The sequence below is a fragment of the Mytilus trossulus genome, unplaced genomic scaffold (genome assembly GCF_036588685.1).
Source record: "Mytilus trossulus isolate FHL-02 unplaced genomic scaffold, PNRI_Mtr1.1.1.hap1 h1tg000024l__unscaffolded, whole genome shotgun sequence".
Classification (NCBI taxonomy): domain Eukaryota; kingdom Metazoa; phylum Mollusca; class Bivalvia; order Mytilida; family Mytilidae; genus Mytilus; species Mytilus trossulus.
Window position 1 is genome coordinate 4,141,417 of NW_026963290.1, and position 22,935 is coordinate 4,164,351.

The window sequence follows — 22,935 nt, forward strand, 5'->3', positions numbered from 1 at the left end:
GTCAATGATATTGGGTATGCAGTTGTGTAAGCACCTGCACATTTCATTTCCATGGAGATAATTTAGCTCTGCCTCCTTAGTCATGGTCTATTGACTTTGAAAGTTTTGCTTATTTTACATGTATTAATTTGTGATTAGGTCAGTTTATGGGGAACCACAAGTGGTAGGTCTATGATATTTGGTATGTATTTGTGTAAGAATTGGCATACCTCATTTCCGTGGAGATATTTTGGCTCCCACCCTTAGTCAGGGTCTATTGACTTTGAAATTTTTTCTGAGTTATCATGCATTAGTTTGTGATTAGTTCCATTAGGGAACCATTTGTGGTAGGCCACTGTTGATTGGTATTCAATGGTATACGCAATTTGGCACATCTCATTTCCATGGAGAATACTTGGCCTCACCCCTCAGTGACAGTCTAATGACTTTGAAACTTATCTTAGTTTACATGTATTATTTTGTGATTAGATCAGTTTGAGATGAAATGCTAATGTTAAGTCAATGATATTTGATATGCAAACTTATTGGCTCTTGAAAGCATTATTTAGTCCCACCCCTCTTTTTGACTTTGAAACTTTTCTATAGTTTACTAGTTAATGTTTGTATTTAGGTCTGGGAACGACTTATAATAAGTCAATGGTCATGATGGTATTTTGTATGCAGTTGTATAAGCATTGGCACATCTCATTTACATGGAGATTGTTAAGTCATGTAACTCAGTCATGTTATTATTTGACTTTGAATATTTTCAAAACTTGTGGAAGATGTTAAAGTATTGTTTATTTTAATTTTAACATTTGATAATAAAAATTACAAAAAGGGGAGACATATCTCTGTGATAACAGTTTATTATCTCATATCCATAAAGTGATAAAAAGTTGAAAGAACACATCATTTTGCAGGTCTTTTGAATAGCTAATTAAGATTGTCTGTAAATCAACTAAAAATCATAAGAGAAACAGATTCCACCACCAAATCTTGTGCAATAAGATATTTATCCACTCTGGACAGTTAAATTTTAAGTATTTAAAACACTCAGCGAGCCTCACATCTTAATTTGAAAAGGTAACTGTCTTGAGTGGATAAATATTGTATCACACTCAATGCATTGGTAGAATTTATATTTAGTTAAGATGTGGTTGGTTTGATAACAGTTTGTCAATGGTAAAATCTTCTTGCTTTTCTATGGTGACATAATGAAAAGTGGAGCAATACCTCACATAGAAAGAACACACCTTTTTGCCAATTGTTCGAAAAGAAAGATAATGATTGTATTCATATTTTCTAAAAACATCAAAGAAACAGGTTCCACCACCAAATCTTGTGCAATAAGATATTTTCCAATCTCTTCAATTAAATATTAAATATTTAAAACACTCAGCAAACCTCACATCTAAATTTGAAAATTTAATTGTCTCAAGTGGATAATTATCGTATCACATTCGATGCAGAGGTACAAGCTTTAGGTCAACAGTTTTTTTTCATTCTCTCTCATGCTGCAAATGTTGCTGAACATGGGACATCAAGATGCTGTTCAGGTATTGGTTCAATTGAAAAAAAGGTGGTTTTTTTTTTTGTTTTTTTTTTAAAGATTTGACTTATTTATCATTGTTTATAGAAGCACTTTCTACTAAAGGCAGCCAATCATTTTTGTTTATTGATAGAGGATGTCAGAGCACCTAGTCAGAGAACAATAATCTTCAGAGGGAAACACTGACAATCCAAGTAAATCATGTCAATAATAAAAAAAACAAAAAAACAATATCAAAAAAATATAACGAAATAGAGGAAATATAAGGATTATAAAAAAAAAAAATTTAATGCAAGATTAATTAATGGGCTAGAAATAGAAAGGTGGTCAATATGTACCATACTCTTTGCAGAGTATAGTATCAACAGATTATACAGTGAAAGCATCGCAGAGCTAGTAGAACACATTGATATTTCAGAACAAGTTAATGTATACTTAATTTTCTATTTTTATTTCAGAATGAAGAAGCCTTTCCTCCTACAGTATTCTTCATTGTTTTACTCCCACCAATCATATTTGAGTCTGGTTATAATTTACATAAGGTAACTGAAGATATACGCTCTGATATACTGTAAACCAACTAATTGTCCCAAGCAACCTATTTTCTTGGTTCATATGAATAGAAAATAAAGTCAACATGTTAAACTTGAGACTTCTTTTTATATTGATACGCCAAGAATATTAAAAAAAATATGAACCCACCAAGCGGACTTTAAGAAAAAGGCTATATAGATACATGTAGATGTATTTTTCTGGTTCTATTTTATCATTGTTTATCCCAGATCATGGGCAACACATTATTGTGCAACAGCTTTTATACTGGTATCCTGTAAACCATTTATTTTCTTGCTATTCCAAACAGTTGACCAAAATTGTGATTAATCCTGACTTCTTAGTTTCAATTGATAACAGAATAAGAGAACACTTGTTCGATAAAACTCTTCACTGAGCATACCTGCCAACTTTTCAAAACACCCATGGGGGTTTTGCGTGCAAGATGGCTGTCATAGTCCTAAAAAACCTTCAAGGGGGCCTGCAAATACATTTTAATGTTGTTATTTGGCTTTGTCTTCTAAACCTAAGAGCAAAGTTTTTGGGTTTACCAAAATGAATTCTAATAAGAAATTATTGAACATTTGATATTTGAAAATGTTTGATACAAGAGGGTATACAAATTTCAAAAAAGAAAAATATTATTGATTATAAATTATATTTTATTCATAACTGTATTAGTTGTTACTTTATCATGTAGTACAAAAAATAATTCAAAAAAAAAAAAAAAATTGTCTTGGCTTTTTTTGGCATTCAAATTGAAATATCTTTTTTAACTCATTGGTGACATATATTTTTATGCTCCACCTACAATAGTAGAGGGGCATTATGTTTTCTGGTCTGTGCATCCATTCGTTCGTTCGTATGTTCGTCCCTTAGTTCTTTCATCTGTTCATTCATCCCGTTTTAGGTTAAAATTTTTGGTCAAGGTAGTTTTTGATGAACATCAACTTCAAACTTAGTACACATGTTCCTTATGATATGATCTGTCTAATTTTAATGCCAAATTAGATTTTTCACCCCAATTTCATGGTCCACTGAACATAGAAAAAATGATAGTTTGAGTGGGGCATCCGTGTACTGTGAACACATTCTTATTTATTATTATTTTCAAATAAGCTGTACTTAAACTAAACTAATGTAAAATTTGAGAGATTTCTGTAGTTTAGTTCTTTTTTTATTTTGATATTACCTCTATTTCTCCTGTTAGTTCAACAGAAAAAAGTACCTTTACAAGAATGTATGCTTCTTTCGGAGGCAGATTGTGAGCTTAAATGAACGGTGACCCAATTATTTTAATTTTATTTTTCTATTTAGTATAAGATAAAGTTCATTTATAGAAAAATACAGCAAAATCTGTCATACAAAAAAATTGATTTAGATACGAGAGCCCCCTTAATTATACCCCACACAATTGGTATAATGTTTTTGACCCGTCCGTCAGTCCGTCTGTCAGTCCTGTTTCTTATCATCGCAACTCCTCTCAAACCACATAACAGAATTTCACAAAACCTTTTCAGATAATAAGGACATACTATGTAGTTGTGCATATCGACGGGAAATTGCGATTCAATTTTATATCAGGAGTTATGCCCCTTTGAACTTATTTACTTTAATGTACTACTGCAACAGTTTGTCATCGCAACTCCTCTCAAACCAAACAACAGAATTTCACGAAACCTTTTTAGATAATAAGGACATACTATGTAGTTGTGCATATCGAAGGGAAATTGCGATTCAATTTTTTTTCTAGGAGTTACGCCTCTTTGAACTTATTTACTTTAATGTACTACTGCAACAGTTTGTCATCGCAACTCCTAAAACCACACAACAGAATTTCAAGAAACCTTTTCTGATAATAAGGACATACTATGTAGTTGTGCATATCGACGGGAAATTGCGATTCAATTTTTTTCTAGGAGTTACGCCCCTTTGAACTTATTTGCCTCACTATACTGTTGACTCCTCTCGCTTGGAATTTAAATTCCCCAAAAATACTGAACAGTAGTTAAACCTTTGATTGTGTTCATTTTACTTGCAAAGTGAGATTTTGTTTCTCCAGTGACAATATGAAGACATGGGGTATGTGAGCGTGCTCACAAAGGTTCTTTAATTGTCAAAATTGTAACAATTGCAGCTTAAGAGCAAAAATCAAAATATTTCATTACAATTATTTATGTATTTACAAACAGTCAATCTTATATTAAATTCTATTTCCATTTATATCAAACTGTTTTAGCAAGTGCAAGTCTTTTTACAGGACATATTGAAACTTAAAGTAAGATAGCCACAGGGACACATCATTGTAAAGTATTACTCAATCATATAAACAAATCATTTAAATCAATTCTTCATTAGTTAATTATTTTTATGCAAATATATACAGAATTTTTCTAATAATGAATTGTCTCTCCTTTACACAAATGATTTTTTTTGCAGGGTAACTTTTTCCAGAATATAGGATCTATATTATTGTTTGCTATATTTGGTACTGTTATCTCAGCCTTGATTGTTGGAGGTGGACTATACTTACTAGGGAAGGTAATTTACATTTCAGTATATTATTATAAAAGTTCTGCACTATATGTACACAGTTCATACTAGAAACATTATATTTCAAAACCCTTGTGGAGCATTAATCTAAAATTACTTTTAGGTACAGGTTCATAATTCTACAAGTTGAAACTATATTGATATTAGAATATGTGGTATCAGTGACAATGACACACTCTATAGCAAAGTCACAATTTGTAAAAGTAAACCATTATAGGTCAAAGTATAGCCTTCAACATTGTGACTTGACTCACACCAAACAGCTAGCTATAAAGGGCCTCAAATATTACAAGTGTAATGGCTAGTTTGATACAACGTTTCAATTCTCAATTTTATAGGATTCAAAACATGTTTTTTTCATTGATATAGTGTAAATTAAGTTACAAAAGTAGTTTTTGCAACATTGTCTTTCAAAATATAATCCAAGGAAAAAATTTAAATGAACCATTCACATTCAAGTATTTGGAGATATGCAAGTTCTTTTAAGAATACTTTTTCTAATCTGTTTTCAAAAATGAATAATTTGTAACACCAGAAATGTTTTTTCATTGTAGGCTGGTCTTGTGTATGAGTTTGATATAGTAGAAAGTTTTGCCTTTGGATCTCTGATCTCAGCGGTTGACCCTGTTGCCACTTTAGCCATCTTCAAAGCTTTAAATGTTGACCAGATATTATACATGTTGGTATTTGGAGAGAGTGTCCTGAATGATGCTGTAGCCATTGTATTGACCACGTTAGTAATAGTTAATGTATAGAGATAGATGAACGGCAAATAACAAATACCTTGTTGTATTTTCATTCATTTGTCAAAGCTCTGAAATAGGTGCAGACTTTAAAATTGTCAATTTAACTACTGTGGATTCATTTATTTTCGTGGGTACAAATTTTCATGGAATGAGTAAAACTTGCATATTCGTGGATATTTAATTTCGTGGTTTTGGCAAAGTCTGCTTACATTCCTTCAGAAAATTGGCAATTCGTTGAATATTTAAATTTGTGGTTCCACTGTACCCACGAAATCTACGAAAATTGGTATCCAACGAATATTAACGAATCCACAGTATTGGGATTGGATAAATCCGATAATCCACTGGTATAAATGTAAGATTCTATATTTACACAGTGATGCAATTAAACCCAATTGTATATCCTGCTTAAGCATGAAATAAGGTCACATTGCTAAAAGCATTAAAATTTCCACATACATACTGAATTATGGAAAACTATTATCAGTTAACCATGATAGACCATGATAGTATGTGTTAAGTAGAAAAAAACATCAAGCCTAATAACATCTGGGGTGTATCTAATACTTATGTTTATTTCAGGACGATTTTGGAGTATAATAAACCAGATGTTGTCATCACCAGTGGAGCTTCAGCATTTTTTGGAGCAGTTGGAAGGTTTTGTGTTATGTTTTTTGCATCATCTGCCATAGGAGTTTTACTTGGTTTAATAAGTGCCCTGGTAGGTAATCAAGTTAATAAAGTGACAATCACTAGCATATGTTTAATCACAATTTATTTTGAGGACATCAAAATATTTGCATATGCTTAATTCACCAGATGTATCATTTGATGATTTAAGAATATGCGAATATTTTGATGTCCCCAAAATAAATTGTGATTAAACATATTAAAAATTATGGAGATATGAATGGGATAAAAATACAAAGACCTAAAAAAAACTATTACTTTACAACTTTCCACAATGAGAAAATACCTTACTGCAAAGCAAGCTTAAAAGGCCCCCAATATAACAAAATGTAAGACAGTTCAAATACAAAAGACAAATGTCCAGATTAAAGTACAACAAACTGAAGAAAAAAAAATATTATATACAGCAAAAAACCAACTACCACTGAATTACAGGCTCCTTACTTTGAAAGAACACATATATCCTCTACACACAGAATTCTTTTTTAAGTCTGTTAAAACACACATAAATTGAGAACACTGAAATTGAATTCTTCTTTTTCAACAAGTATAGTTAGTTCAGATCAATATTTTTTGTATTAGAAGTTTAAGAAATCATTATATTAGCAAGTTTGTTTGACATTTTATTATAAGTAAAAAATCAACATTAAATCTACCTAAATTAGTTTTAGTCTAACAATATTTAGATATAAGCGACATGATATAGTTCTGCAACTTATTTTGATTGCCGTGTGTGCAACCTCTTGTTGCAGACTCTATACAAAAAAATCCTACATTTCTTTGTTTATGTTGTAGAATTTATTGTTAAGGTTCATTCTATGGTAAAAGTTTTTTTTTTAAAAACAACTTTGTCAAAAACTTTATGACATTGTATAGACTTTGATATAAGCTTTTTTATGAGGAATAAAAAATGTCATTATTAATTTTGAAAACAATTTGTTCTTATTTACGTGATTAACTGTTTTATTGGACATTTTTTTGGTACTTAATATTTAGAAACAGTCTGGAATTAAAATATTTAGACACCAATAACATAAAAAAAATGTTATAAAACATAGACAAAAGGTTATGAAATGAAAAAAAAATATTCATTAAGAAAGTTTTATGATTTAGGGGCAACAAAGTATACTAAAAATGTTGGTGGTTTTTATTATGGTGGATACTGAAATTGCATTTAATTAGGTGTACAAATTGACAAACAAATGTCTTTTGTTATCATTAAACACTTTGTTTTACCGGATACTGATTCTGATACAGTTAATCAATAGAATAACAGTTAATTAGATATAAGTCATGGATATACAAACTTCTAGTAAATTTTACAGTCCATAATAAAATTGAGTATGGAAATGGGGAATGTGTCAAAGAGACAACAACCCGACCATAGAAAAAACAGCAGAAGGTCACCAACAGGTCTTCAATGTAGCGAATATTTTGGCACACAAAGGTGTCCTTCAGCTGGCCCCTAAACAAAAATATATACTAGTTTAGTGATAATGAACGCCATACTAATTTCCAAATTGTACACAAGAAACTAAAATTAAAATAAAACAAGACTAACAAAGGCCAGAGGCTCCTGACTTGGGACAGGCGCAAAAATGTGGCGGGGTTAAACATGTTTAGGAGATCTCCCCCTCCCCCTATATATAAATTGCAAAATTTACTGGACCATGATTTATACTTACAATCTTTTTTTATTTGACACTAAATGATAAAGGTAACATACCTAGCAGTCATTTAAGAAAGAACCAAACATATACATAAATTTCTTTTCCTCCTCCACTGTCATTTGTTGTCTAAATGATATTGGTGTTGCCTGTCCCATGGCATTGACCTTGTGTTTACTGTCACATGGCATTGACCTTATCATATCGGTACACAACCTTTTGAATCTACTTCTTTAATTTCATTTGAGAGAAACTTTCTCAGAAACTTTACTATGCAATATGCTACTGTGAATGTTTTTGTTGTCCTTTAAATTGATTATTTGGGAGTTTCCCACAGCAAATCATGGACTTTACTTAACGGGAAGGTTAACTTGCTACATGTAGCAGTGCCTATAGGTTATACTTACTTAGCAAAGTATATTTTGTTCTTTTTCAGTTATTGAAACATTTTGATCTGAGAAAAACACCTTCATTAGAGTTTGGTTTAATGCTCACATTTTCATATCTCCCATATGGGTTAGCAGAGGGATTACATTTATCAGGTAAAATATAACATTTATAGGATCTTTAAATGTATTTTATACATGTTTATTGTTCAGCTCTTGAAACTGTCCTAAATGTTCATTAAATATTTGCCTTTGACAAGTCGAAAAAAAGGATATAACATCAGTCAAAATACACAAACAAAAATTAAAAAAATTACACTAACAAAAGCAAAAACCACTCAAATTCTGTTTTTCCTTGAAATAATTGAAGAGTGAGTTATAGGTTCCCTTTTATTTGCAGTATGACAGTTCAATACATGATGTATAAAGTTTTCTTACTACTGAATGTTGGACTAATTTTGGCCCTTGTGAAAAAAAATATTTTAGTACACATGCACATGATGCATGATCACTTAAAATGGCATTAACTTTATTCTCTTTCAAAATTGAATTTGTGATTTTAAAGATGTATAAAGGTAGAATATATTTTTCACAGACAATGATTATAGTTTTTAGAGATAAGAAGATGTGGTATGAGTGTTCATGTGACAACTCTCCATCCCAGTTACAATATGTAAAAGTAAACCATTATATCCCATACACAGAGCCTTGACTCACACTGAAAAGAAAGCTATAAAGCATATGATTGTTCCTGAACAGATTGCTACATGTATTTCCAGAATTAGTGTTATATGGCATATTTGAATTTTCCTTTATTTTATTATTTATATTCTATTGTTTTATTTACAGGTATCATGGCCATTTTATTTTGTGGTATTGTGATGTCTCATTATACTCATTCAAATCTGTCACCAGTCACACAGATCACTACACAGATGACATTTAGAACTATTTCATTTATAGCAGGTAAGTGAACAATACACACAGACACATTTAAATACACATACATCACCAGTCACACAGATCACTACACAGATGACATTTAGAACTATTTTATTTATAGCAGCTAAGTGAACAATACACACAGACACACTTAAATACACATACATCACCAGTCACACAGATTACTACACAGATGACATTTAGAACTATTTCATTTATAGCAGGTAAGTGAACAATACACACAGACACATTTAAATACACATACACCACCAGTCACACAGATCACTACACAGATGACATTTAGAACTATTTTATTTATAGCAGCTAAGTGAACAATACACACAAACACATTTAAATACACATACATCACCAGTCACACAGATCACTACACAGATGACATTTAGAACTATTTTATGTATAGCAGCTAAGTGAACAATACACACAGACACACTTAAATACACATACATCACCAGTCACACAGATCACTAGACATATGACATTTCTAACTATTTCATTTATAGCAGGTATGTAAAAGAACACACATACACATTTACATACACAAACATGATATCATAGAAATGGCTACACAGATGACATTTAGAGCTATTTCTCTGATATAAGGTATGTAAACAATGCATTTAGACAAACCTACATACACCTCATATAAAACAATGAGATGTATCACTATCCTGCCAACACTGGGGTTGTGAGTTACACATGAAAGTTGTGCCTAACTCCAATCTTATTTGACTAGGATTGTCAGTTTTCCTAGACAATGTCTGTGGTTTCTACTTGGCACTCCTGCTTTCATGGCCAGTAAAAAATTTCCACCACAAATTAGCACAAAAGTGCTGAAGTGGTGGCTAACCTTATCAATTAAACAATCGATTAATGTTAAACTGGTAACCTTTAAGAATGAATTTATAAATTTGTTTGTAATAATTATAAGCAATATTTATTGATTTTAAAAGTATTCATGAAAGAAAAAATTACAGAAAGAGTTACTGTTTTATATGAGCATGAAGTCAAATTTGTTGTATGAAATAACTTGTTGATATCTAATACACATTATTATATGAATATGAGGCCAAAGTTGTTGTATTTTATACCATATGATATTTAATAAAAATTTAGACAGAGGTAAACATGATTAAACATAATATAAATTTTCCAAAGTGTTTTGGGATTTTTTTTCGTAATACATAAAATAACCTATCATTACAATTTGAATATTGTTTTTTTTTCTTTCAGAAACCTGTGTATTTGCCTATCTTGGATTAGCCATATTTAGTTTTAATGGTTTAATAGTCAAACCAGCTCTAGTCATATGGGGTATTGTAAGTAGTATTGACATTAATGAAAGCAGATTTCAAATTTACATTTATTAGACAGCTACCCAGCAATATGAAACACCAAAAAACATGTACATGTATATGTATGAAACTGGTTGATTTTGGAACATTAAAAAACAAAATAAATGATAATTTTTTGTCTGTTTTGTATAGCTATGGGGTTCTGATGCCATCTTAATTCTTTAAAAATACGTAAAAAGTAACAGACTTTCATATAAATTTTTTCAACCCATAAATTAGTTAACAAATGTTTTGATATTCATCTTGATAAGGGAATTTCTATCAGAAGGAGTTGATATATAACTATGGTAATGCTTATTGTATGCAGAAACTTAAAAGGCTTTGAAAATCAATTAAACTTTGCCATTTGATAAACAGTGTTTTGATATTTATTGAAAAGAAATGAATTCTTTAATTTGATTGATTATAAAAGAAGAGTTGATGAACTTCTGCCCTTTGATATAATATATGTGTATAAAAATATTGAAGGGAGATAATCGGACAATGGTAATTGATGAGTTTCTTAGAACTCGACCGCATACCATAAGATCAAGGGCATCTTCTTCATATTAGATTGTTAATTTGATCCACCATTTACTATATAAGGGTGATTATCTGAAATAAGTCTTTGTTAGTTCAGGCCCATAGCCAGGAATTTCCAAGGGGGGTTCGCTGGACTCACAAACGCGACTTTAACAGTCACAATTCGAACAGAACATTGACTTTAACAATGCTTATTTGTTTTCAAGGGGGGAGGGGGTGTCCGAACCCCTCTACCCCCACCCCACCCCCTGGCTACAGGTATACAGTTATAATGGTGTATTCCATATAAGCTTGATAAGTGTTGATTTGAAGATATATGAATTTCAACTTTAAAATGGAAGTTTTTATATTTTCCTTTTTTTTCTTTTCAGGCACTTGTACTAATAGGAAGAGCTTTCAACATATTTCCATTAACATTTCTAGCTAACTTCTTCAGAGAACATAAGATTACTCGTAAAAATCAATTTATAATGTGGTTTAGTGGTAAGTTAATCAAGATTAAATGTCATGTTTGTGTATCTTCAGTACAGGTATATATATTTGCCACTTTGTAATATTTTATTTTGGTGTTCAAAATTATCAATCTTTTTCTTAAACTTTTGGACATTTTTAAAGACCATTATTTCTTTTGGTTTTAGATTGTTTTGAAAATGTATGACATATATGACATGGACATTAGGCAAACAATTATAAGACATTGATTGAGATTAAAATTTTAAAAAAACAATCTTCAAAGTTCAAAACTCAGTTTCTAACAAATCTTTAGTTCTGAGCTCATTGATTTATTACACGCATCATTTCGCTTTGATATTATAGTTGATTCCTGTGTGTGTTACATTTAAATGTTGTGTTTCTATTGTGTCGTAGTTTTCTTATATTTGATGCATTTCCCTCAGTTTAAGTTTGTAACTCGTATTCTTTTTTTTCTCTATCGATTTATGAATTTCGAACAGCGGTATACCACTGTTGCCTTTATTTTGCCCCTAGGTGGCATTGGCATATTATTGAACTCATGTTCAACATTCTGTCCTTGTTTTTAAAGGCAGTGCTTTAAGGCCTGACTTTTAAGTCATGAGGTTCATCTTTTCATACGCAATCCATGCTGGGGGTCTTTTGGCCAGATATAGATCCGGAAATGTTCGAATTTCTCCTCTTCTTTTTATGGTATGATATGGTTTTTGTTTCTTTCATTTACATTGGGGACTAAAGAAACGATCAGTGTGTATTGTTCGTTTTATAGAACTTGTTAAAAGTGTGTATTTTGCATTATAAGCAGTCAACCTGACTACAAACTATCATTATTTGTATATTCCGTGTGGAAAGAGGTCGGGTCAATTTCCAAGTGTTATCTGACATCTAAAGATTCTTTAATTAGTTCAGACGTTGATATAACAATGAAAAGTCGACTGAACATGATTAATATTGCATCTTCTATAATTCAAAGCGGAATTCGGTTTATGAACGAGAAACCGTATATTTCGGTATTAGTTATGTATGTTATCTACGTATTATCCTGGTTCCCGGTACTACGTTCCGGGTATTAGCTATTTGATATATTTGATGTGTAACATTACAATCGGGTACCAGCCAATCTACGTGTGTATGTGTACATGATTTACCGCCAAAATGACCGACTTAAAAAATAGTCCATAAACGTTCCGTATAATGATATGCAAATTCATAATTAATCGTAACTTTTTTTTATCTTTGTATAATTAATATAACAAAATGGATTCCACAAAATTGAAAATAGCATTATTTTACGAGGATTTCTCATATTTTTTTCACTTCGGGGCGCAGTAATACGTATGTTTTGAAGAAGCTCGACGAATTTGACAAAGTGAATTGAGAAGGAAACGGATAGATATACGTTCTTGCTATCAGGTAAAACAATTTAAATGTACAGAACAAACACATTTACTTCACACAAATAGTACAGGCTTAAGCTTTTTATTGTCTAGCTTATACACGACTGTAGTCAAGTGTTTAAACGACGGCGGTGACATACTGGGTCAAGTCTAAATATGTAAACATATCCACGTGCTATTAGGTAGAACGCATCGTAATGCAATATCTACAATTTTTCCTCCTTTATACATCGTTTAACCAGATATATTTCTCCTTTTTACATCGTTTAACCGGATTTATTTCTCTTTCAAATACACTTAAACACGGGTTGTATGTACGTATCTTTTCTAGTGTTTTCGTGTTATTAAAGTTCATTTGTTGATGTTTAGAAATTTTTGAACGACTGAACACAGGAGTGAATGAATGCAACAATTATATATACTGAAGACTTGGGCTGTACAATGATAGTATACGTATATCATACTGATAATCATTCTAGCAGTAATTATGTTAGTTTAGGATGTAATGTCTAATGACAGGAATTCATGAGCTATGCCTCAGGCTTTCTGAAAAAATATCAATGACAATGTAAACAGGAACAAAACATTGACACGAATGATGCTCTCTTCTATCTATAATACTAAAATTACGAGGTCCAATTTGTCAGCCGTCATCACGTAAAAACGATGAATCAAAGAATTCAACCTTATATTTAACTAATATAGTACAATAGTGTTGATTAAAAATTACACCACTCCAGGCCCATTTGTTTTCCACGTAATTAATACTGCCAATAAATAAGAAGTTCCGAGTCGAGTCCGACACCGATACCAATAGTATATTCAACTGTTACCTATTCCTACATGATCTGTATGTTCCGCATTTGACAGGCGCACCACCAAACGGTGTATTTAGAATTTTGCTGTATACTGTTAAAAAGTACTCCACGGCCCTTTTGTTTTGCAAATTAATAATATTACCAATAATTGATAGGTTCCAGGTCGACGGGTTCAACATGTTCAAACAGAAAGTTTTGAAAACAGAGAAAACTGTGCATCTTATAATCGGCATGACTTGATCAGATGACAATACCAATACTAAAATAAGGCATACGCATAGTTATATACTTTGATTCAGTCACGGACCCGCAATATCACGGGTGTGTTCTAGTGTTATATAGTTATTTAGGTATATGTGTTGCACAAGTTTCAATTAAACTTAAGTTATAAAACTTTTTTTCAGGGCACAAACCCACTTTAAAGAGACTTGTCTACTGCCATACCCATCCTATTTTCATGCACCATTTGCAAGCGAGAGACTGAATGGTTTGCAAAATTAAAAATCAGGACGGTGTCCAATTAAAACAAAAGAACTAAACTGGATGAATATTGTAGGAGAAATCTAGACATGCTAGAGGAAAGTTTTGATTTGTGAAATTGGTTTTCCTGAAAAGTCATTCATCCTAGCCTGCAGAAAGGAACTATAACTGTCCACCACCAACTGATGAGCTAATGTTGAGCTTCACATATGGAATTACTCAAATACCATCAATGTCTATGTTTTCAGCACAGATTTCACAATTTATGACACAGCTGTGCTTTTTTTTATACTGTTAAAGAGTTGTATACTAAATTTTATTTTTTTATCAATAAAGATATATTATATTAATTGTGTCATCTAAGAACAAAGTCTTGTATTTTGCCAAAAGATGCATACTAGTGAATGAAAGTGGTGCAGTTCATTTTGCTTTGGTATATAGAATTGAATTACAATTGTTCATGTTATTGGAATGCATATAAAAATAAGGAGATGTGGTACAATGTATATGATATTTAGTGAGTTTATCAAGCAAAAGTGAATACGAAATAGGTATAAGCAGTTACAGGTACTACTGTACAATCTAAAACAAGGAGAAAAACTCATACCGTAAAGAGAATTTCATATTTACAAGTAAGTTTTGTTTTTGCGTTGAATAATTTTCTTCTATTGTTTTAATTGCAAATATGGGAAGTGGTTAAAATGCTAATGAGACAGCTGTTATGGCCACAGAGCCTTAATTGAAAACTTCTTTTTCATTCATACCGGTAGATTTTGCCTGGAGTTAGAAACATATCTGCCAACTTTTCAAAATGCACATGGGGGTTTTATGTGAAAGATGGTTCATATAGTCATACAAAACCTCCAAGGGGGGCTTCAAATCGAAGCAGGACAAGTCGCCCCACTGGCTAATCGGCCCACTTTTTAAAAAAACACCACAAACTGATTTATCAAATCACCCCACATGTGAAATTGGTTAAATCATGTTTAATATTACTCCTGCCAACTCGCCCCACATGTGAAATTGGTTAAATCATTTTAAATCAGGGTTCTCGCTAAGGATTTTTGAAGGCGAGTCCAGGGACTCGTCATTTTTGGCCACGGTGAGTCATGGTAACTGTGTTCAGTTTTTATAGAAAATATTTGAAAATGGTGAGTCCAGACAGATTTTGTTGAGTCCAGGACTCATGGACTCGCCTTAGCGAGAACCCTGTTTAATATTACTCCTGCCAACTCGCCCTACTTATAAAAAAACGGTAATTTTTAGATTAATATATATATATATATAATTAAAAATAAAAACTCGCACCACTTTAATGAAAACTAATCTACACAGACTGACAGAATACAAACAAACCGAAAATTAATTTAATTACTATTATTGATATATACTGAAGAATAAATGTAAGTTTTGAAGCTTAGTTTATTTGCATAACAATTGAAAAGAAACCTGTTAATTGTATCATAATGCAATATAAGGAATTGAACTTATATTCAATGGGATAACATCTTTTTCCATACGTGGGGCGAGTTGGCATTACTAAATTCATCCTGGTTAATAATATATTTATCTAGATTTCACCGATTTCCATTAGGTGGGACCAGTTGGCAGGAGTAATATTAACAGAATTTAACTTATATACACATGATACAACGGGAGAACAACTTTTTACATAAGTGGGGCGAGTTGGCATTACTAAATTCTTCCTGGTTAATAATATATTTATCTAGATAGTATCGTTTTCTATTAGGTGGGGCGAGTTGGCAGGAGTAATATTTAAGGGATTTAACACAGTTCACAAGTGGGGCGATTTGGTAATCCAGGTTGGGGCAGGGTTTTTTTTAAAGTGGGGCGAGTTAGTGAAAAAGTGGGGCTATTTATTAATGGGGCGATTGTCATGGATTCCCTTCAAATATATTCTAATGTGGTTTTTGGCTTCTTCTTGCATTAACAAGCTTATAGCCATTGTTGAATAAATTGTTTTCTTTAAATAGTCGACAAAATTGCTCTTACAAAATTTCCATTTGGGAGCCTCAAGCTCGATGGGGGAAATACTCTGCAAATACTGACAGTTGGCAGGTATGGTCATCAAAAAAGTTGACATGTTACTATGTACATTTACCATTATGTTACTTGATGTTCTTGCTATACACACAGTACAGAGACTAGTCAATCTTTGTGAACTATTTTTTATGGGAGTCATAGAATATGCCTATACAATCAATAATTAAAAATAGTCTATTTATATTGAAAAGGAAAAGTTCTTATATGTCTAAAGAAGAGGGACGAAAGTCACCAAAGGGACAGTCAAACTCATAAATTTAAAGCAAACTGACAAGGCCATGGCTAAAAATGCATTTCATGGCGAGGCACAGAAAATATACTGTAAACAGTAGACTATAGATATAGGTGAACTAAGGTACAAAAGAACTCTAAATCTTAAATTCTACATACCACCTCTGTTCTATGGAAGATAATGATATAACTGGACTAGAAATACACACAACCTGTAATTAACTGCCTTTACAGCGCTTTCGCGCTTTGATTCCTTGTAAGGTAAAGCTCTTTAGATTATTTCACCTCTGCTCTATGAGAGATATTTATATTGCAAACATCTTATCAGTGGTTCATTCCCTCTATTCCCACTTTTTATAAATCTGGTAAGAAAAGGTTAAATTCCATGTGGGAATAGGAGGAAAACTTCTGTTTTTTTTTTAAACAAAATGAATATGAAAGAAATTAGAACAAATACAAGTAAATTACTTTATTACTTTTACAAGTGTGGACACAAATCCAAGTGGATAATATGTTTGGATGTTTGATAGTTTTTTCTGACATAAAGAAGTCTTTGGTTATCTCCTATAGGGTTCTATGTTGAACTATACATGTGGTGCACAGTGACATTAAAACTGTACCAAACACTTGAATAGCAGTGTCTTTTATTTCATGTTCAAGACTGCCATGGAGGAGACACTAATTCAGATCGGTGCCCACCGTTCATAGTGTTTGATAGTGTTTTCTGACATAAACTCCTACAGCCTTCTGTGTCAAACTGTGGTGTACCGTGACCACAATATACTGTACCAAAAACTTAAATAACAGGCTTTGAGTGCTTCTTGAATATATGGATAAGTACAAAAATGTATGTTCCTGTAATTTAATTTTGTTCCATTGGGGTTTCCTTTCAACATTTTAACTTTGGAATAACCTGTTTTTGAATATAATCATCATTTTAAAACCTGATCCGTTAATGAAGCACAGCATCTGAGTGTGCTCCATCCCTGGGGAGATTTACTTGAAGAAGCAGGCCAATGTTGTTGTTTTTCTAAACGCTACAAAAGTAGAAACATTTTTAATATACTTGTAAAAAAATCTCTAATACATTGTTTAATCAAGGTGATATTATAAACAATTCACCAAAGTTTCATGCATATTGGTACGGTGTTTTGAGTTAATGTCCGACATGTGGACAATGGACAGACAGATGGTCAGTGGTATACCATAATACGTCCTGTAAAAAAAAATCCCGTCTGTGATTGCCTATCATTTGTACCTAGTGTGGACAAAAGTTTTGCAGTAGGGAATTTTTAATGATTTGAAGTTCGTCGAATCCATTGTTGATTTCTACATACTTCTTGGGGCCTGACTCCAATCTATTTATTATATTTTTTTTTTATTTTTTTAAGTTCAAATTTTTCTCTATTTCTAAGTTCAAATTCAAAATTTTTAAAATAAATCAAATTCCAATCTATTTATCATAATTTTTCATTACTTTTAAGTTCAAATTTTCCTTTATTGGTAAGTACAGATTCAAAAATGTTTAAATAAGTCTAACTCCAATCTATTCACAATTTTTCATTACTTTCAAGTTCAAATTTTTCTTTATTTTCAAGTACAAATTCAAAATTTTAAATAAGTCTAACTCCAATCTATTTATCATAATTTTCCCTTATTATCAAGTATTTCTTTGATGAAAAAAGAAACATATTTCAAATAAACAAGGTATTATACCTAAACAGTGTACCAAAAATGTTATGCTTTAAAATAAGACAGGTAAATCTTAGGTGAAATTCTAATTAACCCTGATTGTTATAAAAACAAATTATTTATCAAAACATCTATTGTTATTTGCAAGTGGGAATAGAAGGAATAGTATTTTTAAAAAGTGGGAATAGGAGGAAGACACCTTATCAGTCTGTCTGTTTGTACTTTCCATTATTTGTTCACTTCAATCTTTTCATTCAACAAAAATCTCTGTCACACTCAGAAATTACTATGGAAACAGAATGACTTCATATTTGATCAGCAGCTAATGAGATGTAGCATGTGTGCACTTTTCTAATACTTTAAAATGCAATGGTGGGTATGCCTAGTCATACAATGTGTGCATTCTTGTTGTCAAAGCCTTGTAGCAACTTTGGAACAGCTAAGAGTGACCAGAAATATAATGCATTTGTATCTTTTAATGGTTCAGCAAAAATTGCCACTAAATCAGATTTACAGATAAAGCAATTACCAAAAGGTAAAAAGGAATATCAAAATGGCATATTTTAAGAAGGTGAGCTATTCAGGCTCATGAGGGAATTGGAATAGTTGATTTAGATATTATAATACTGAAATGAACATCTCTTTTTCCAGGTTTACGAGGTGCTGTTGCATTTGCCTTATGTTTACATTTAGAATTTTCTAAGGAAGATAAAGAGAAAAGATACATTTTAGTGACAACCACTTTAATCATAGTTTTATTTACCACTATGTTTCTTGGTGGAGCTACAATGCCTTTAATGAAGGTAAGTTTATTATATAACTTCTCAGAAAAAAATGAAAATAAAAGTAGACTGAAACCAAAATATTTTGAAATATGAAATTAGAATAACATTTTTTTAATAAATTTTTACCAATTTTTAGGTAATGATTGCATGAAATACAATCAAAACCTTATCGGACTGACTTGATATCTAAATCGTCCAAGTCTTATCACTACCTTTTTGATACACAAAATGTATTGCATTGATCATAACATTTTATACATCCTATCACAGAACATTTCTAAGAAAATTGCATAATTTTTGCAAGGTGCAGGAATCTAATATCTGTTCTAAAAATATAAATGATGTCATTATTAAAGTCATGTGTGATTAAAATTTGGAGTTATCTTCATTTGTCTAGAATTGCTGTAAAATCAACTACAACCATTGCAATAATAATTTTACTTCCCACTGATAAATTAAAGCAATCTTTACCCTCAGTGCTTACATGCACTTTGATTTGTTTTTGTTTTACCTATAATATTATCTTAAAGACTATTAAGATGCAAAAATCTATTTAAGCCTCTAGCTAAAACTATGAGGAAATTTACCGTCAATGTTGCATTTTGTAGTGGTGTTCAGTTTTTACAGAATTAGTTATACATTGTACATGTATTATAATGTGTCTTTTTATAATTTCAGAAGAATGTGTATTATGATGAAATATCTGAAACAAAAGAAGATATTAAAATATTGTTTATTTTGTAGCTTTTAGATGCCACAGCAAAAACAAAGAAGAAGAAGAAATCTGGCAAAGAGGTTTCTCTCAGTAAAACTAAGGAAATGGTGAGGAGATATAATTGTTTACGATATTATGAATATGCTCATATGTCATATTTAAATTAAGCAACTTGTCTAAACATCAACCCAACAATGTTAGATCTGTAAATTTGCTTCCACATTGTGTTTGTTCTTCCCTCGCCAGGATTTAAACCTATTCTACTTAGATATTGTGACACTAATTCGCCTGCACTGTAGCCGTCCCACTAGACCACACGACCCCCTGGGCTTTATTGAATTATGTATATAGAAATTTTGTTACATGTTATTTTGTGAAAGTTCTAATATTTCCTTGTTTCTTTTATTTACCAAATTTCCTAATAAAGCTAATAATGTGTATACAGCATGCAGGAAACTTTTGTTTAGCTCTTTCTTCACATTCATTTGATTCAGCTGCATCAAATTTTTTTCATTTAAACTGTCAAAAGATATGTTTCATTTTTGTTCACTTTAAACTTTTAATAAGAAGTAAAACCTATGTGTATTTTCATGTAAAAGCAAGGTATGAAGATGGGATTTGCTTTGACTGCCAATGAGACAACTCTCCACCATTTACCAAATGATATACCAGTTGGCAAATATAGGTCACAGCACAACCTTCAATAAAGAGCAAAACCCAAACAGCATATCAAGCAATAAAAGGTCCTAATATGATAAATGTAAAACAATTCAAACAAGAAATTAACAGCCTGTTTTATGTACTAGTATTAAACAATGAATGAGAAAATTTACAAATATGATTTACAACAACAACCTTCAAGCACTGAATTGAAGTCTCCTCAATAAGGACATGTAGGCAAATTTTGGTGGGGTTTTTACCTGTTGATAATTGAGGGTTAGCGTTAAAGAACCAGGTTTATTCCACCATTTTCTACATTTGAAAATGCCTGTACCAAGTCAGGAATATGACAGTTCTTGTCCATTCGTTTTTTATGTGTTTTTTTATTTGATTTTGCCATGTGATTATTGACTTTCCGAATTGATTTTCCTCCAAGTTCAGTATTTTTGTGATTTTACTTTTTATTATATTTGACAGGGAGAAACAGTAGATACTGACCATTTATCAGAGTTAACAGAAGAGGAATATGAAATCCATTATTTAAAACCAAACCAGAAAGGCTTTCTAAAGTTTGATGCTAAATATCTTGTGCCATTTTTTACAAGGAGATTTACTAAACAGGTTTGTTAACACTATATTTTTAAACGTTATTCAGGCATTGTAATTCTAATTAGATAATTTCATAAAATACATACCTCCTTTTAGTCAGACCGGTAAAGTGATTAATTTTACAATGTTCAGAGTAATAAAGGTACAATTTAAATGGTCTAAGAGGTTTAAAAAAATATCTTAAGACTGGAATGGTAAAAAGTATGGATACAATTTGGAATGGTTTAAACAGCTTTATTGTATAAAATTTTCAAGATCATTTTTGTCAAGCCTTCAACTTTTGTCAAAATGGCGGGACTAAGCAATCCTACATTCCGTCGTTGTCGGCCACGGCGTCCACAAATATAAACTCTGTGGTTAAAGTTTTTGAATTTTAATAACTTTCTTAAACTATACTGGATAATATACTACCAAACATGGACAGAAGCTTGTTTATGATCATAAGATAGTATCTAGAAGTAAGTTTTGTAAATATAAAATTCCATTTTTTCCCTATTTTACTTATAAAGGGGGTTTCTGCAGGGAAACATTACATTTCCTTTTTTTTCTGCAGGGAAACATTACATTTCCTCTGTGGTTATTTTTTTTTTACCAAACTTGGTCAGAAGCTTCTTACAATCAAAAGATAGTATCAAGAGGAATATTTTTATTGAGTCTGCGATTTTCAGCAAAAGCAGGCGAGACACTGGGTTCCACAGAACCCTTACAATTTTTTATGTCATTGCTCAAAAACACTTAATTGTTCCACAAAATTCCTTCAAGGTAATAGGATTAACATTAGGGAATGTATTTGGATTTTGTAGTTTCTCTTCTTTTTAAAATACAGGGGCATCTGTCTGTCCATCTAACATTGGGTTAAAATTTAAGAACTAAAGGTGTTATATATATACATTTTAAGGACTTTTCTTGTTTTATTTAATTCATTCAATAAAATGTAGAAACGAACTAGTAATTGCAGAGAATTTAGAAAAAGTAGAAGTGTGTTCCAAAGAGATTTTATAAAACTATTCAAGCATACAGAATGAAGACATTGAAAAGTTGACATAGTGTTAAATTTCAACATGGTCATGGATATTTCAAAGAATTTACCAGAATTAAAGAATATTAAACAGTAATAAGTGTGCCTCCAAAGGGGATGTTCTGTGTTAATAAAAAGCATTTGGAATGAAAATTAAAAACCTTGACAAAAAGTTATAATTATTTTAGAATGTTTATGAATCTTTTTTTTCTATTGTCACAGGAAGTAAGAGAAGGACAAACACAGATGAACTATCTGACAAATCAGTGGTTTAAAGATGTGAAGAAAGTAGCTCCTACAATGTCTGACTCAGAATCTGAAGATGAAGTGGAGACTAGCCTCATTGACAATGAAGTGACTAATAACTGATCAGCAGTAAATTGCTCAAATGAAACTTGTATTTGTTCAGTCATTGTAGTATTTATTGAATTTATCGTATTTTCATGAAGAGTATTTATGTTTATCATTGAAAAAGTTGCCACTGAATTTTTTTTCAAAATGTTAAAAATTTGATGTACTGTGTACTTTTACTATATTTTATAGACATGTTCATTTTGTATGTAAAGTTTTGAGTATTACTATTTAAATTCATTCATCTTTAATGATTGGTTGTGACTTGAACATTTTGTATGCCTTGAATTATTAAAAAAGATAATTGATAAATCAAAATAGTGGATCCAGTAGACAGTGTTTAGATATTTGAGTTTTCTGTTGTTGTTAAATCTTATATTTCATATTTATAGACCATATAAGGTATAATTGCTTTTCAGAAATTGACAATTCAGGGGAAAAAATTTGATGATGAAAGTAATAACAAAACTTCATTAAAATTCCTAAGATTTGGCTGAGAGATAACATACATTGATATATTCTAAAATCGAAATGAGCGTGGATCATCAATGAATGGGAAGTCTTTTTATATTATTTTTATGATTGGAAAGTTGACATAAAGATTAGCACTTGACTAACATGCCTTCAAATAGAACATCAATAGGCCCGAGAACACAGTTATTTCGTAGTGCATTTCCTTAAA

The 22,935-nt window shown here is 31.3% G+C and overlaps 1 protein-coding gene across 1 annotated transcript in view; it reads left to right on the plus strand.

Moving 5' to 3' along the window:
• Positions 1-22,334, plus strand: part of LOC134698850 (sodium/hydrogen exchanger 8-like) — a 75,584-nt gene extending 53,250 nt beyond the window's left edge. Inside the window, exons 5-16 of the mRNA XM_063560518.1 lie at positions 1,990-2,073; positions 4,523-4,624; positions 5,191-5,369; positions 5,965-6,103; positions 8,176-8,281; positions 8,975-9,091; positions 10,319-10,404; positions 11,334-11,445; positions 18,767-18,918; positions 19,645-19,722; positions 20,753-20,896; positions 22,125-22,334. Of these exons, the coding sequence (XP_063416588.1) occupies positions 1,990-2,073; positions 4,523-4,624; positions 5,191-5,369; positions 5,965-6,103; positions 8,176-8,281; positions 8,975-9,091; positions 10,319-10,404; positions 11,334-11,445; positions 18,767-18,918; positions 19,645-19,722; positions 20,753-20,896; positions 22,125-22,271 (1,446 nt within the window). The 3' untranslated portion in view covers positions 22,272-22,334. The remainder of the gene's footprint in view (positions 1-1,989; positions 2,074-4,522; positions 4,625-5,190; positions 5,370-5,964; positions 6,104-8,175; positions 8,282-8,974; positions 9,092-10,318; positions 10,405-11,333; positions 11,446-18,766; positions 18,919-19,644; positions 19,723-20,752; positions 20,897-22,124) is intronic.
• Positions 22,335-22,935: the final 601 nt, after the last annotated feature.